At 49.2% G+C, this 14459-nt stretch overlaps 1 protein-coding gene across 1 annotated transcript in view; it reads right to left on the reverse strand.

Annotated features, from left to right (window-relative positions):
• Positions 1–1470: 1470 nt before the first annotated feature.
• Positions 1471–14459, reverse strand: part of MAP3K20 (mitogen-activated protein kinase kinase kinase 20) — a 39435-nt gene continuing 26446 nt past the window's right edge. The window contains exons 8-12 of the mRNA XM_078608951.1: positions 13447–13521; positions 11040–11146; positions 9806–9944; positions 6783–6980; positions 1471–6134 (exon numbers count right to left, since the gene is read on the reverse strand). Coding sequence (XP_078465077.1) covers positions 5964–6134; positions 6783–6980; positions 9806–9944; positions 11040–11146; positions 13447–13521 — 690 coding nt within the window. The 3' untranslated portion in view covers positions 1471–5963. The remainder of the gene's footprint in view (positions 6135–6782; positions 6981–9805; positions 9945–11039; positions 11147–13446; positions 13522–14459) is intronic.

Genomic DNA, 14459 nt, shown 5'->3' on the forward strand with positions numbered 1-14459 from the left:
TTCCCGTGATAACGATCAGCTCAGAGCCATGCTCATGTTTGGACTGTGTGGAGCGTAGCCGGCCATATTTGGGTCACTGACGTGGCTGTGGTATTTAGAAAATCCCACCCGTAAATGTTTTACCCCAGTGTTTTATTGTAGTTTGCGCTGTTTTGAGTGCCTCCAAACGAGACATTGTTGCACACTCACCACTCAGGATCGCTCTTGAATTTACTTACTCCTGCTCGGAAGTACGGATCAGAAACGTGGACACTGACAAATAATATAGAATAATACCTGAAAAGTGTGTAAAGAAGGAAGCACGGGGAATGGCATGCTTGGAATTACACTTAGAGACTGAAGGAGGAACAGCATTCGATAGCGTATGCGTGCTAAAGACATAATTCTAATTTCGATTTAAAGCTTTCGTGACTGCAGGGATTCATATTCTTGGTTCTTTCGGTAAAGTCACGTAGAAGGGAAATTATAAAATAATAAAAATAAAACATAATAAAATAATAAAAATAAAACATAATAAAATAATAAAAATAAAACATAATAAAATAATAAAAATAAAACATAATAAAATAATAAAAATAAAGCATGATAAAATTCTCACGACGTTTCGGCCACAGCGCAAGCAGCCGTCCTCAGGTGAAGAACAGAGCGCTCTGTAATGTTTTATTTATTATTATTTTATTATTTCCCTTCTACGTGACTTCACTGAAAGAACCAAGAATAAAATTCAAATTGTTAATAAATGTAAGAGGGCTTGGCCCAGAACACATCATGACTGGAATAAACAATGGCTGGTGGTTGACACTAATGACAGTGGCAACCAAATGAGAGAACATGCCAGACGGGACGTCGAATGGAGAGATGGAGCGATGATAGCCCACGTGCAGGAGCTCAACGCGTTGTTGTATCAAGAGACCGAGAGATGGCGACAACTCAGGGTGGCCTTCACCCAGCAGTGGACAGATCATGGCGGATGCTGATTTGATTAGAGAATAATTTATTTTCAACATTTTGGTGAGTAGAGCACATCTCGTGGATGCAAAGGTGATGTAAACTCTTTTCAAATACGAATAAAAAAATATTGATCCTTACGCGTGTGATTCTATCAGCTTAGGAACTCATAAATTAATCAATAAATTATTTGTTATACTAGCAAAATAATGAGCATCCTCGTAAATGATCTGAGTTCACTATCCGCTATGATGTTTCCACTGCTGGATGAAGGCCACTCCGTACCATCCCTCGTGATGCCAAAACCCCTCTGCTCAGTGACTGAGTTCATAAGACTGATTATTTTTTTACTCTCAGATTTCTTGAATACATCGACCATGGAAGCCCAAATGTCGATTTTGACTCAACGTAATGCAGTTACCCCCCACCGACAGCCAAGTGGCTTCAATACATCAATAGAACACAATGCCAGTGTAAACAGACTGGAGGTCATTTGATTTTGTAATCTGGCTCGACACACAATTTCACACGACTCTTTTTTATTGAAAGTGTTCTCAGGCTTGGCTTATAAAAATGACGAAAAGTATTCACACGTGACTTCCCAAAGTTGTGCTCTCCCATACGCTCCAATGTGGCGGGTTCACAACTCGTGTCCTTCGGAACCCCCGTACGATCCACAATTCACGTTCACCAACATTTCCCATTGACAGATTAAAAAATAAAATAAAAACCCATCACTTCGGATTGGTTCAGCTCAGGGACCTTGAATTATTCAGCAATTCGCATCAACCACAGTCACCTTACACCAGCCAGACTAAAAAAAGCGAAACACCGCAGTAAATGGCTCAACAGATCAATAACAGTTGTGAAGTACAATGTGGGCACCCAAATCCTCGGGCCAGCGTGCAGAACTTATCCCAAAAAGTCTGGGTAAAAAATGCCATCGTTTTCCGCAGTAAAGAAACGTAGACATATACAGCCATTTGTTAATCCACCGCTTGCTCGATGAAGGCCTCAAGGCGCCATGTGGGGCGTGGGAGGTTGTTTGACCATACTTCACCACGCGAGGTGGTGCGGTTTGCGGGGGGGGGGGTTCCTAGGACGGGTTCAGATATCACTCGCCGGGTTCATAGAGCAGTGCGCTAACCACTGCGCCACGCATCCCCAGACATGTACATTCTGTATTACTCTTCTTCATATTCTCAACTAAAAGTTCCAATCGTTGAGTGGGACTGACTGCTCGCAATTTCTTTCTCCACGTTACCGCCCGCGTTTAATTGTAAGCGCTGGGAGCTGGATGGTGGGATTCCTAGGGGACTGGAGTTGGAGCCGCGTGGCCTCCTTGAGCACGCGAACACGCACAGAGTTTGCGGACTCTGCTCGTGTACGGGTGGATTGCACTGACGTCACTACAACGTATACCCATTCAGTGTTTTAACGTCGCATAGATGACCCAGCTCTGTGTTCTTCACGGACGCATGAAACCTCACACGGGGCTTTGTTGCTCACGGCAAACTTCACCGGTCGCTGGAAGACCAGAAGGTGGCACGTGACGAGTAGACACTTGACGTGGTGTGCCGGGTGTGAACATATTGTCAGTGGTTGCCGACGTGTTCCGACCCGGCTGAAATGAAACGCTCATCAGAAAGGTTGTTACTGGGGTTAGAGGATCACACGAAAGACGCAATCCAATTATTTTCGCATCCAAATGTCTCCTTTGTACCATAATACAATTTGATAACTACAACATTCTGTACCTTTCGTTTTATTTTTTACATCCCCTTTGTCAATCCACTGCTGGATGTAGACCTCTCCACACCATGTCGATCATGGTTTATTTAAACATACTTCACCACGCTGCTTTATGTAAGTTGGTGAAGGGGTGCACTTGACACGATCAGATATCACTGGCCACTGATGTTCGCCATTGTCAGGAATCGAACTCAGGGAAGCGAGTTCATAGGGCAGTGCGCTAACTGCTGCACCACAGCTCCGTCACCCACTCCGAGACATTTGTATTCAATTTTTAGTGGAACGGATGAATCGCTGCCATCTGGCAAATATCCCTTTGTAAGCAAATGTGAATCTCAAGGGTTAGTCCTGGTCACATAAAGTATCTCAACAATGTTTTTGACACTCAAAAGATTAGTAATAAAATTGTGTCTTATCATGTGTGGGACATCCAACTGCATGGCAAGGGAGATACCTGCAAGAGGCAGAGAATAAAATATTAATTTACCCTTTGGCACAAGTGCTGTTGTAGAGAGCACCTTTTAAGACTGACCAGCACAGCACACAAGGTGGTGATTTGCCTAGAAGCGGGCGTGCCTGATCACCTTTGTCTCCCCAATTTTCTGATGTCAACTTGGAGGAGGCAAGGTTCAGTTAGTAATTGCCACTGGTTATCATCCACAGACAGCTATGACACGTGACGACGCATCGGCTCATCTCGTTGCATCGATTATTACCCATAATATAGGTTTTTTTGGGGTTAGATCGCGTAAATATAAATGTGTCGCTAAACCCACCACCCGACACAGCCAAAATGTCAGGTTATCAGGTTGTAAATGTTGTGGATTTGCTCTCCAACACACCGGTGTGCTGGACTAGTAACGACTTGCCATGCTCTGTTTACGTGACAAACCTTCCTAATTGGCCGTGTCGGGTGGTGGCGGGTTTAACGACACATTTATATTGATGCGAAAACACCTATATTATGGATGATATTGGTCGCAAAAGCCTACGTGTTAGATCGATCATCACGCTCACCATACATGCATCCAGTCACGCACGTGGAAATAAAATTGATTCCAATTCAATAATAATTTGTAATCGGTTTACGTGAACTGGAGGTGCTATAATTCTGTACAGTATTCACCAGAGGTGGGACAAAGTCATTGTTATGCAAGTCCAAGTCGAGTCGCAAGTCATCAAATTCATGACTCGAGTCTGACTCGAGTCCAAGTCACATGACTCGAGTCCACATCTCATAGGTGGGACAAAGTCATTGTTATGCAAGTCCAAGTCGAGTCGCAAGTCATCAAATTCATGACTCGAGTCTGACTCGAGTCCAAGTCACATGACTCGAGTCCACACCTCTGGTATTCACCACTGTAAAACGTATTATTGAATCGAATCCTGACACTTAATAGTGAAAATCATTGAATCGTGAATTTGGGGGAAATGCCTACACAGGAGTGCAGTACGCTAACCACCACGGCAACACTCACCACAATGTGTATACTGTACATATATTCATATAAAATACACGCAATGTTATTTGTGAATAGTAGTTAAGCTGCATGTCTGTTAATAATTTAACCACGGCTGATGACTGTTCAATAGAATGCCCACGACGACTTCGAGCTTGCATCCACAGGACGGCTTTTTGGAAAAAGCAAAAGCAGATGCAACCAGGCTTCATGAACCCAAAAGTTCACACATGAGCTGTGCAAAAAAATTAAGGGCAGTTAATATAAATGCAGTGGTTTTTTTCTCTCTCTCTGTCTCTATCTCTGTAAGACGAGAACCTCCAACGAGGCTCCATCCCACGCAGGAGGTGCTTCTCAGCTGGCTGGGATGAGGCTCCATGACCCCTGACCCCCATGACCCAATACGATGAATGTGGCCTCCTAATATGGATAATGACCATGCCCAATAGTTACCGTCATCTCTAGCTTATGAGACACACCACCACCACCCCCCTCGCTGCCTATTTTAAAGCAATATTTTAAGGTTTTGTCTTACAACCCGGTCGGTGTATGTGTGTGCGCACGATCATATTTGTGTGACTTTATTGATATCGGGCACATGTTCCGGGCGTGACTTATTTTCTGGAGTGTCTTACAGTCCAGAAAATAGGCGATTATCTTCTACGGCACGAAGTAGGGTATCTCTGTCTTGTGTTTGTGTGTGTGTGTATTATATACATAGAGACGGCTGTGACTTCTTCAGGAAGTCCCTTGGCCTTTGGAGCCACTGGTGCCATGACCGCTCCCTTGCCCTCTCCACTTCCCTCTGGTCCATCTCCTGCGTCGTTCAAACGGAGACAGCTTCAATCGCGTCCAGTGTTTGATGCTGTGGCCCACCGTGACGTCATACTCTAATAATGCGAGTGGAGTTAAATGTTGCCACTAATACAGTCAAGCCAATGCTTAAAACTATTACAATCTGAAACCAATTGTTTTATATTACCCCTCCCACCAAAACAAATCGGGCCCAGAACTTATTTAGTTTCACTTATAGGGAGGTAAAGCCTGACGCTGTTAATTACTATAAAGTCTCAGGTTAGAAGGTTAGATGCTTACTGACATATCATCCCTGTCATCAGTAAACCGAGTAATTCATCTTCCGTGGAGTGTGACGCTGGGAGCAATTGGACAGAGCCCACACGTGGTTGCTTGTACCGGACTACATGAAGTGATTGTTGTTGTTGTTGTTATTAGACACGTAATGAGCCAGTCCATAAATGTGATCAAGCGACATACGAACGACGCGTAACTACACCCAGTGGTCGACAGTGCAGAGACCTCCCCCAGCTGAGGGAACTTGTATTCGGGAGCGGGATTAGGGTGGGATTGGGATCGGGTGTGAGAGGGAGATCAGGATGAGAGTGGGATCAGGGTGGAAGTGCAATCAGGGTGGGAGTAGGATTAGAATGAGATTGAGATCAGGGTGTGAGTGGGATCGTGGTTGCGAGTGGGTTCGGGGTTTTTAGTGGGATCAGGGTTGTGAATGGGATCGTGGTTGTGAGTGGGATTGGGGTTGTGAGTGGGATTGGGGTTGTGAGTGGGATTGGGGTTGGTGAATGGGATTGGGGTTGTGAGTGGGATTGGGGCTGTGAGTGGGATTGGGGTTGTGAGTGGGATCGTGCCTGTGAGTGGGATCGTGGTTGTGAGTGTGATCGTGGCTGTGAGTGGGATCGTGGCTGTGAGTGGCATCGGGTTCGACCGTGTCACGGTGGGCTGTGTGGACTGTGCACTTCAATTCGTCTCTCGCTCTCGCATCGCCGCCGCTCAGTCGTCATCCCAGCTCGTCCAGTGGAAGCGCGGCCCCAGGTCCAGCTTCACCTTCTTGCCCTGGCGCAGGCTGCCACTGGCGCTCGCATTGTGCTGGGCCTGCAGGCTGACCTGCAGGCCCGAGCTGAGCAGAGGGTGCGTCGGGCCCGACGTCAATGACAGGATGTCCTGTGTCGGAAGGAAACACGAAGGGTGGGAGGGGGGAAGGGGGCGCACACAGAAGGGGCGATTGTATTTGGGGCGCGGAAAATTAACTCCACATTTTACGCTCGGCCGTTTTACGGCACCGGTGGGGGAATGTTTCCCTCACCGAGGCCCAAATACAACTTTCAAATGGCTTTGGCGTGCCAGGGATTAGCAGGCAGTAATAATAGTATTAATAACGCGAAATATCGGTTGTTCGTCGGCCGAGTGCGAAGAGGCCCTTGCAGTGACAGAAGTGGATGAGCGAGATCAAATTAGCAACAGATCATTACCAGTTCAAAAATGCTTCCCCTCTAGAATCTGATTCATAAAAAATAAGAATTTACATTTGCAAAGGCGCATCTCAACCGTAGAACCCAAATGCGCCTTGGATGAAAAGCAGTCAGCAAAGGCACAGAGCTCCAAGGCTAAAGGAGCTGCAGTGGCAAAAGGCCGATGACCCCCAGGAAAGGACGAGTGCAGGCAAGGTGTTTGCAGTGATGGGTATATTATCCATAGCACAGTTTTTATTGGGTTAGATCGCGTAAATATATAAATGTGTCGTTAAACCCGCCACCGCCCGACACAGCCAACTAGTAAGGGGTTTGTCACGTAAACAGAACGCGCGTGTACCTGCAGCCCTTGCACCACGCTCTGGATGCCGTCGCCGCTGCCGGACGAGTGGCCGGAGCTGGAGCCACGGCGCAGTCTGCGCCCGCGGGCCTCGTTGCTGAGGCTGAAATTGCAGGACACCTCGGCGCTGTTCGTCTCCGCCGTGTGCGACTCGAAGTAGGACTCGCGCGAGAGGCTCATGGCCAGCGGCACATACAGCTGCGCGGAGGCGACAAAACAGAAATAAGAACGAAAGTTAACGGCGCCGTCAACGCGGCAGCGAGGCGTTGGTGTGGGCGTGGCTGCCGCCTGAGCGCCGGTGAATTTGGATTCTCGTGACGAAAACCTGGGAGGTGGGGATTTATTTTCCACTGTGAAACTACCGCGTGCTGGCGGCGTAACCGTGACAACGCCATGCGTCACGTGCGCGTGCGTTGTGACGTCGCGTGGCTACGTTGTAAGTACGTGTGCCCGTTAACATGTATATCTTGTCTCCAGGTGTCTACATTCTTTTGTTTCTATTGCTTTTATCTCATTAAACTGAATATTGTCTTCGGATCTTTCTTTTCTTGTTTTCTCTCTCTCTTATCTCAACAATCTGCATCTCTATGTCTCAGTGAGCCGTATCTCTTAGCGGCTCCAATAACCTTCATGGGCCACAGTTGAAGAACTCTGGGCTAGAGAATCTCGGGTGGAGCAGTTGGGTGGATTCATGATCCCGCTGCAATCATCGATTCACTCAATTCACTCTCTTTCACTTGTTTATTGCTTCCTTGGTCGCTCTTTCATTGCTCCCATCGCCGATGTCGAGGACTCTTGACGAGGTGAATGATTGGTGGCAGCGCGGGAGGTTGACTCGGTGGAGGCACCAGTTTGGTAACGTCGGGAAGGGTGTGGATGTGAGGACAATGAGACACCTGGGCACGTGGGTAGAACCCACAATTTGCGTATTGTATTGGCTAATAAGAGCAGGTGCGGTGAGTGGGGTGTGGGGGGGATAATTAAATTCACTGGGTGCATGTTTCGATTTAAAGCTTTCGTGACTGCAGGGATTCATATTCTTGGTTATTTCGGTAAAGTCACGTAGAAGAAAAATAATAAAATAATAAAAATAAAACATAATTAAATAAAAAAATAAAACATAATAACATTCTCACGACGTTTCGGCCACAACGCAAGCAGCGGCTGCTTGCGTTTTTATTTTTATTATTTTATTATTTCCCTTCTACGTGACTTCACTGGGTGCATTTCGATTGTACAAAGAAGAGGCGTGAGTAGCGAGGGAGGCAACAACCACGTGGCAACTTTGACAGCTTCAGCAGCAGCAGCAGAGCTGTCGGGCTGTGGCAGACACCCAGAAGGGCTGTCTGTGATGAGCCTCCTGCAGGAGAGGGGCTGGATGAGGCCGAATGCCGAACATGACGGAGCCAGCAGCAGCAGTAGCAGCAGCAGCAGTAGCAGCAGCAGCAGCAGCTCCGCCTTGGAGCGATTCGGGGGTTGCTGCACGAGCCAAGGTACCGGCGTGCGTGGGGGAGTTAGCGGGCAGCCGTGGAAATGTACGACTGGGCCTCCCCTAGGTCGACTCGGCCTCGAATGAGTACCTGGTGCGGTGCGTAAACACCGCCAATAGGGAGACAAAGGCGGCCGGGCGTGGTGCTGGCCACCCATCTAGTCGTGGCGCCGTGCCGGCCTTCATCGGTGCTGCTACTCGCTAAGAGGAATTGTCTCAAAAGTCTGTGCAGGCTCTGCTGAACAGACTTTCTCTCTCTCAAATTTAGCAATCTTTGGAAGAACGTAATCAACCAGGTAGGGTGTTGGCTGTTGTGTTGGCCGGCTCTCTGTGTTGTATTGCATTATATTTCTAAGTTTACTAGGTTTTTGTTTTCTCTTTCATTCGTACCTGATGATGATTGCTTGTGTTGCAATCGAAACGTCGTATGCTATTATTAAATTATTTTTTTTCTTTCTACGTGACTTTACCGAAAGAACCAAAGTTTTCTGCTGGGGATCTTTGTTGTCCACGTGCTGTCTCATCCTCCCACGTGACGTTGACAAGACGGTCCGTTCAAACCCGCCGCTGTCTGTTGCCCGCGTGGTCTCACACAGCTCACTCGATTCCCCTGCATCACTCGTCTTCTGGTGATGTCGTTATAATAATAGAAAATAGTATTTTTTTTTTCTAAACAACATCACTCAGTCTTCTCGTGATGTCGTTTTTAATAATAATACAAAAGTATTTTTGTGGATTTTCTTGCACCCTATCTTCTTCTCCCCATCCCCTGTTTTGCCGGGATGGGATTTGTACTTCCAGCATTTGTAAAGTGATTTGCACTGCTGTAGCATTTAAGTGCCGAATAAATGTAAATCAATACGCACACATGCTGATCATACTCAACATCATACTCAACAGTTAAACATGACATTGCTCAATTAAAGACACTGTAGCCGATAAGGGGTTTGTGTTCATGAACACAGGAAGATATTTTAACTACAGTAGTTTACATTTAAAGTAAAATCGCCTTTGTTTTGTGACACAGTTGCTCCGATTTAAATTTGCGTCATCCCTGTACGGTTCTTAGTTTTTTATTTTCGTCATTTCGGTGATTCTGGTCGCTCTCTTGCCGCGTCAACAAAATCAACTTGAAACTCGTCACCCCTCGTGCGCTCATCCACGTCGCCTCGTGTCCGAACCCCGTCGGCTGCAGCCCCCCCCCACGAGTGTGACGGTGGCAGCGTGCCCCCCACCCCCCACTAGTGTAACGGTGTCAGCGTGCCCCCCCCCCACTAGTGTAACGGTGGCAGCGTGCCCCCCACCCCCCACTAGTGTAACGGTGGCAGCGTGCCCCCCACCCCCCACTAGTGTAACGGTGGCAGCGTGCCCCCCACCCCCCACTAGTGTAACGGTGGCAGCGTGCCCCCCACCCCCCCACTAGTGTAACGGTGGCAGCGTGCCCCCCACTAGTGTAACGGTGTCAGCGTGCCCCCCACCCCCCACTAGTGTAACTGTGACAGCGTGCCCCCCCCCCCCCCACCGGGCGTGCTACCGGAGTGAAGCTGTCCTGCTCGCGGAGCCGCTGCTCCCACATCTCGAGGCGCCGCTCGCGCTCCCGCAGCTCCTCCTCCTTGCTGCTCAAGTCTCGCTCCAGCTCCTTGAGTCGCTCCAGTTTCGCGTCGATCTCGCCCCTTTGCAACGAAGGCACACGCGGGGGGGGGGGGGCACACACGGGGGGGGGGGGGGCATACGCGTGGGGCACACGCGGCGAGGTTGGACAACCCCGGTGGCAGTGGCGGCGATTGAGGGCCCGAGTTTGATTCCCGCAACACCAAGTGCGCGTAAACGTCGGCAACGGGTGAAACGAAGGTGGCCAGGCATGGTACTGGCCACCTACCCCCTCGTGTGCTGTGCTGACCTTAATAGGTGGCTACTCGCTCGCAACACTTGCCCAAAAATTATGTTAAGGCAATATGGGGGGGTGACTTTGTTTTTGTGTTTGGTGGCACTGGTAGTTGAAAGGCATCGGTGGTGGCGGCGGCGGTGGCGGCGGTGGCGGTGGTGGCGGTGGCGATGGTTGTCGTGGTCCAAACACACCTGGGCCTGTCCGGTCACCTCTAGCGAGCTTTCGACACTTCACGTGGCCTGGCCTGGCCAGGCACAGGCGCCGTGTTGATGTCAACGCCACTTAGTGGCGAATGGCAGTTGTTGTTGTTGGTGGTGGCGGTTGTGATGCTGGTGGTATTATTGGTGGTGTGGCGATGGCCGTGTTGGTGATCGCCGTAATAGAAGTGGTGGTGGAGCGGTAATAGTGGTGATGGTGGCAGTTGTAATATTGTAAAACAATTGGAGTGTTAGTGGTTGTGATATTGGTGGTGATGCCAGTTGCAGTGATGTTGGTTCGTGGTGGCAGAGGTGGCTCAACCAATCGCCATTCATCCCAATTGCGTCACCGTGAGTCGCGTCACAAGGTGAATTCACGTCCCAATGAACGTCCCAGGAAGACAACACCGTGGGGAACAACTTTTGCAGCCTCCTCAATCGGAGGCATTTGACACAACACACTCGAGGAGGGTGCCCTTTCATGCTTTGCGACGGAGCGTTTTCCCACTTGTCGGTCACGTGGCGTCTCGGCCAGCCCGAATCAAGTGAACATCTTTAAGTTGCAAAACACCGCGTGATCGTCACGCTCAAACGGAGGGCAGTACCGCTGGGTTCAAAGCCCGGGCTGGGAGCGGGTGCCCCCCCCCCCCGCCACCCAGTGCCCTACCGCGTGCGGACCTCACCTCCACTCAGCCTTGTTGTGCAGGAAGCAGTTGCACTGATTTGGCAGTCGACTGTCGTTGAGCATGGCTTCGAGCGCCTGCAGGACCTCCTTGAAGTGTGGGCGACGCTGCGGAGAGGAGACCCATAGGCTGTCAACCCATCGCGGTTCATGTCCCCGTGTTCTTGTGCAGGGAAATTGAGTTTTCAGGGCCACACGGTGTACAGCCGTTTCAAAACGGGCACAACATTTTTTTTGTTTAGCAACTTAATTTTTGTCTTTGTTTTTGTGTTTCTCGTTTGTGATGGGACTTTGTAGGATGAACGTTGAGATTTATAAAGGCACGGGGTGACCAATAAGGTCTGACTTGGTCTGTAATAAGGTAGAGCGCTGATGAGGGGTTCACATCTATGGGAGACGCGAATGATTTAACAACAGCGGTGGCGGACGGAGAAATCTTACGGAAGGCATCGCATGGTGTGTGATTTCCTTGTGGTGGAGTGACATTGCCTCGTGGTGGAGTGACATTGCCTCGTGGTGGAGTGTGATTGCCTCGTGGTGGAGTGTGATTGCCTAGTGGTGGAGTGAGATTGCCTCGTGGTGGAGTGAGATTGCCTCGTGGTGGAGTGACATTGCCTCGTGGTGGAGTGAGATTGCCGAGTGAGATTTCCTAGTGGTGGAGTGTGATTGCCTCGTGGTGGAGTGTGATTGCTTCGTGGTGGAGTGACATTGCCTCGTGGTGGAGTGAGATTTCCGAGTGAGATTGCCTAGTGATGGAGTGTGATTGCCTCGTGGTGGAGTGTGATTGCTTCGTGGTGGAGTGACATTGCCTCGTGGTGGAGTGAGATTGCCTAGTGGTGGAGTGACATTGTCTCGTGGTGGAGTGAGTTTGCCGAGTGAGATTGCCTAGTGGTGGAGTGACATTGCCTCGTAGTAGAGTGACATTGCCTAGTGGTGGAGTGTGATTGCCTCGTGGTGGAGTGTGATTGCCAAGTGGCTGGCATCGCACTGCAGACCGCGTGACTCCAGTCGCCGTGATCCACCATCTCACTCCTTTTCCATCAAGCTGCCAGACGCGTGGGAGACGCCAGTTTGGGGACCGCTGATCTCCTGCCAGCTGGTTTCTGGGATTTTATCGGGTGACTCGATGACTCCTCGCCTTGGCATCCGTATTTTGAAGGGGACAGATTTTATTTTGTAATATCTCGGTCGGTTGTCCTGGCTTGAAATATATACGGGGGAGAACTTGACTCGGCTCGATAACATGGCGATGTTAAGCAACAATCGTAAGTTTAAGGACAGGTGGTTAAATCCGCTCGCTCTGCCAACCAATATTTTGACTCGGCCTTTAAATAATAAAGAGGAAACATTCTGCATGCGCACGGATTGTTACATAATTAGCCATGGAGAAGCCGAAAGGCAGCCAGCTATAGGGGCACAATCTGTTTGCGTATTTCCAAATAAATAACTTTTTGTTCTGCTTCATGTCTCGACGTTTTGGGAAAGCCTTTGATGAGTTTTATCCAGTTTTCAAGAGTAACGTCCTTCATGGCAACACAACTTTACATCGCAATTTCGTTCCTTTTGGATAAGAGTTACACGCGGACACTGAGCCCCGTCCCATTACAGGCGGAGACACGGACGGAGGAACACAGCTGATCCATAAACGCTTTCAACCTTTGTTGGAATCATTCAAAACTGTGATTATTTTTGTTCAGTTTCACTTGGATGCCCGTTTAGTTTAGTGTCTCCCCAGTTCGCCTGAGCGAGCTTTGGCAATGACACGTTACAGAGTCATAAGCTCCAGTTCGAAAGATAAATCACATTCCGCAGGCCTTGTTGTGTGTGGTGAGACCTCGCTCAACAAACAGACCCACAGCGTGCGGGGATGTGTGGGGTGGGTGTGTGGGGTGGGTGTGTGGGTGAGAGCGGGTGGGTGGATGGGTGTGTGGGTGCGAGGTGTGGGTGAGAGCCGGGTGGGTGTGTGGGTGAGAGGTGTGGGTGGGTGTGTGGGTGTGTGGGTGTGTGTGTGTGGGTGGGTGGGTGTGTGGGTGTGTATGGGTGTGTGTGGGTGAGAGCGGGGTGGGTGTGTGGGTGAGAGGTGTGGGGTGTGTGTTGGTGAGAGTGGGGTGTGTGGGTGAGGAGTGGGGCGTGTGGGTGAGGAGTGGGGTGTGTGGGTGAGGTGGGTGTGTGGGTGAGGAGTGGGGTGTGTGGGTGAGAGGTGTGTGGGGTGTGTGGGGTGTGTGGGTGAGGAGTGGGGTGTGTGGGTGAGGAGTTGGGGTGTGTGGGGTGTGTTGGTGAGAGGTGTGTGGGGTGTGTGGGTGAAGAGTGGGGTGTGTGGGTGAGGTGTGTGGGGTGTGTGGGTGAGGTGTGTGGGGCGTGTGGGTGAGGAGTGTGGGGTGGGTGAGAGGGCACTATTTTGTGTTTACCTTGGGCTGAGCTTCCCAGCACTGCCGCATGAGGTTGGCGAAGCTGGCGGGACAGCTGCTGGGGATGGTCGGTCTCTGATTACAATATCGGAAAGGCAGGAACACCCACGCAATGACACACAGGCACATGGACATCGCAGAGAGACACACGCATGGATACACGCATGTCCATATGCAGATACAAAGACAAAAGATCCCGCGTATTGCTTTAACAGACTGTTGGGGCAAGTGCTGTTAGCCGATATGAACACAAAGACATGCACATACTGTATAGATATACGGACAGATATACATGCACATACAGAGATACACACATACACAGATATACATGCACATGTAAATATATAAATACGTGCATATTTATACACACAAAGACACATAAATGCAAAAACAGTGTAACAAAGACACAGATCCCCTGTGTAGCCTTAACAGACTGTTGGGGCAAGTGCTGTTAACGAGTAGCACCGATGAAAGCCTCTATGGCACACGAGGGGTAGGGCGACCAGCAACCACACCCAGCCGCCTTTGTCTCCCTTGTGGGGATGTTTACACACTGCACCAGGTACTTATTTGAGGCTATTTTGAAATGTACCTATTTAATTCACTATAACACGATGTTTGTTCCTGGGAAGTAAGTGTAATTTTCTAATTGCTTATGCCTCAAAAGTATAGAAAATTACTATTATTCCCCACAAACTTTGCTTTTGTGACCAAGACTTTATGTGAAGGAATGACACAAATGCACACCACGTTTTCTCATTGAAAATAGGTACATTTCAAAATATCACTGTCCTGGTCACAAAAGCAAAGTTTGTGGGGAATAATATCCATTTTCTATACTTTTGAGGCATAAGCAAGTAGGAAATAACACTTAGTACCCAGGAACAAAAATTGCGTGACATAGTGATGCATGCGGCGTTGTCTTTGAAAGTGATTGGCATTCACCAGGGACAGCCTTCTTGATGATGGGCCTGTCTCACCAGCGTTAGACCAGCGATCGGTAACAAATGGAA

Source organism: Lampetra planeri, chromosome 31 (assembly GCF_965212315.1).
Source record: "Lampetra planeri chromosome 31, kcLamPlan1.2.h2, whole genome shotgun sequence".
NCBI classification, from domain to species: domain Eukaryota; kingdom Metazoa; phylum Chordata; class Hyperoartia; order Petromyzontiformes; family Petromyzontidae; genus Lampetra; species Lampetra planeri.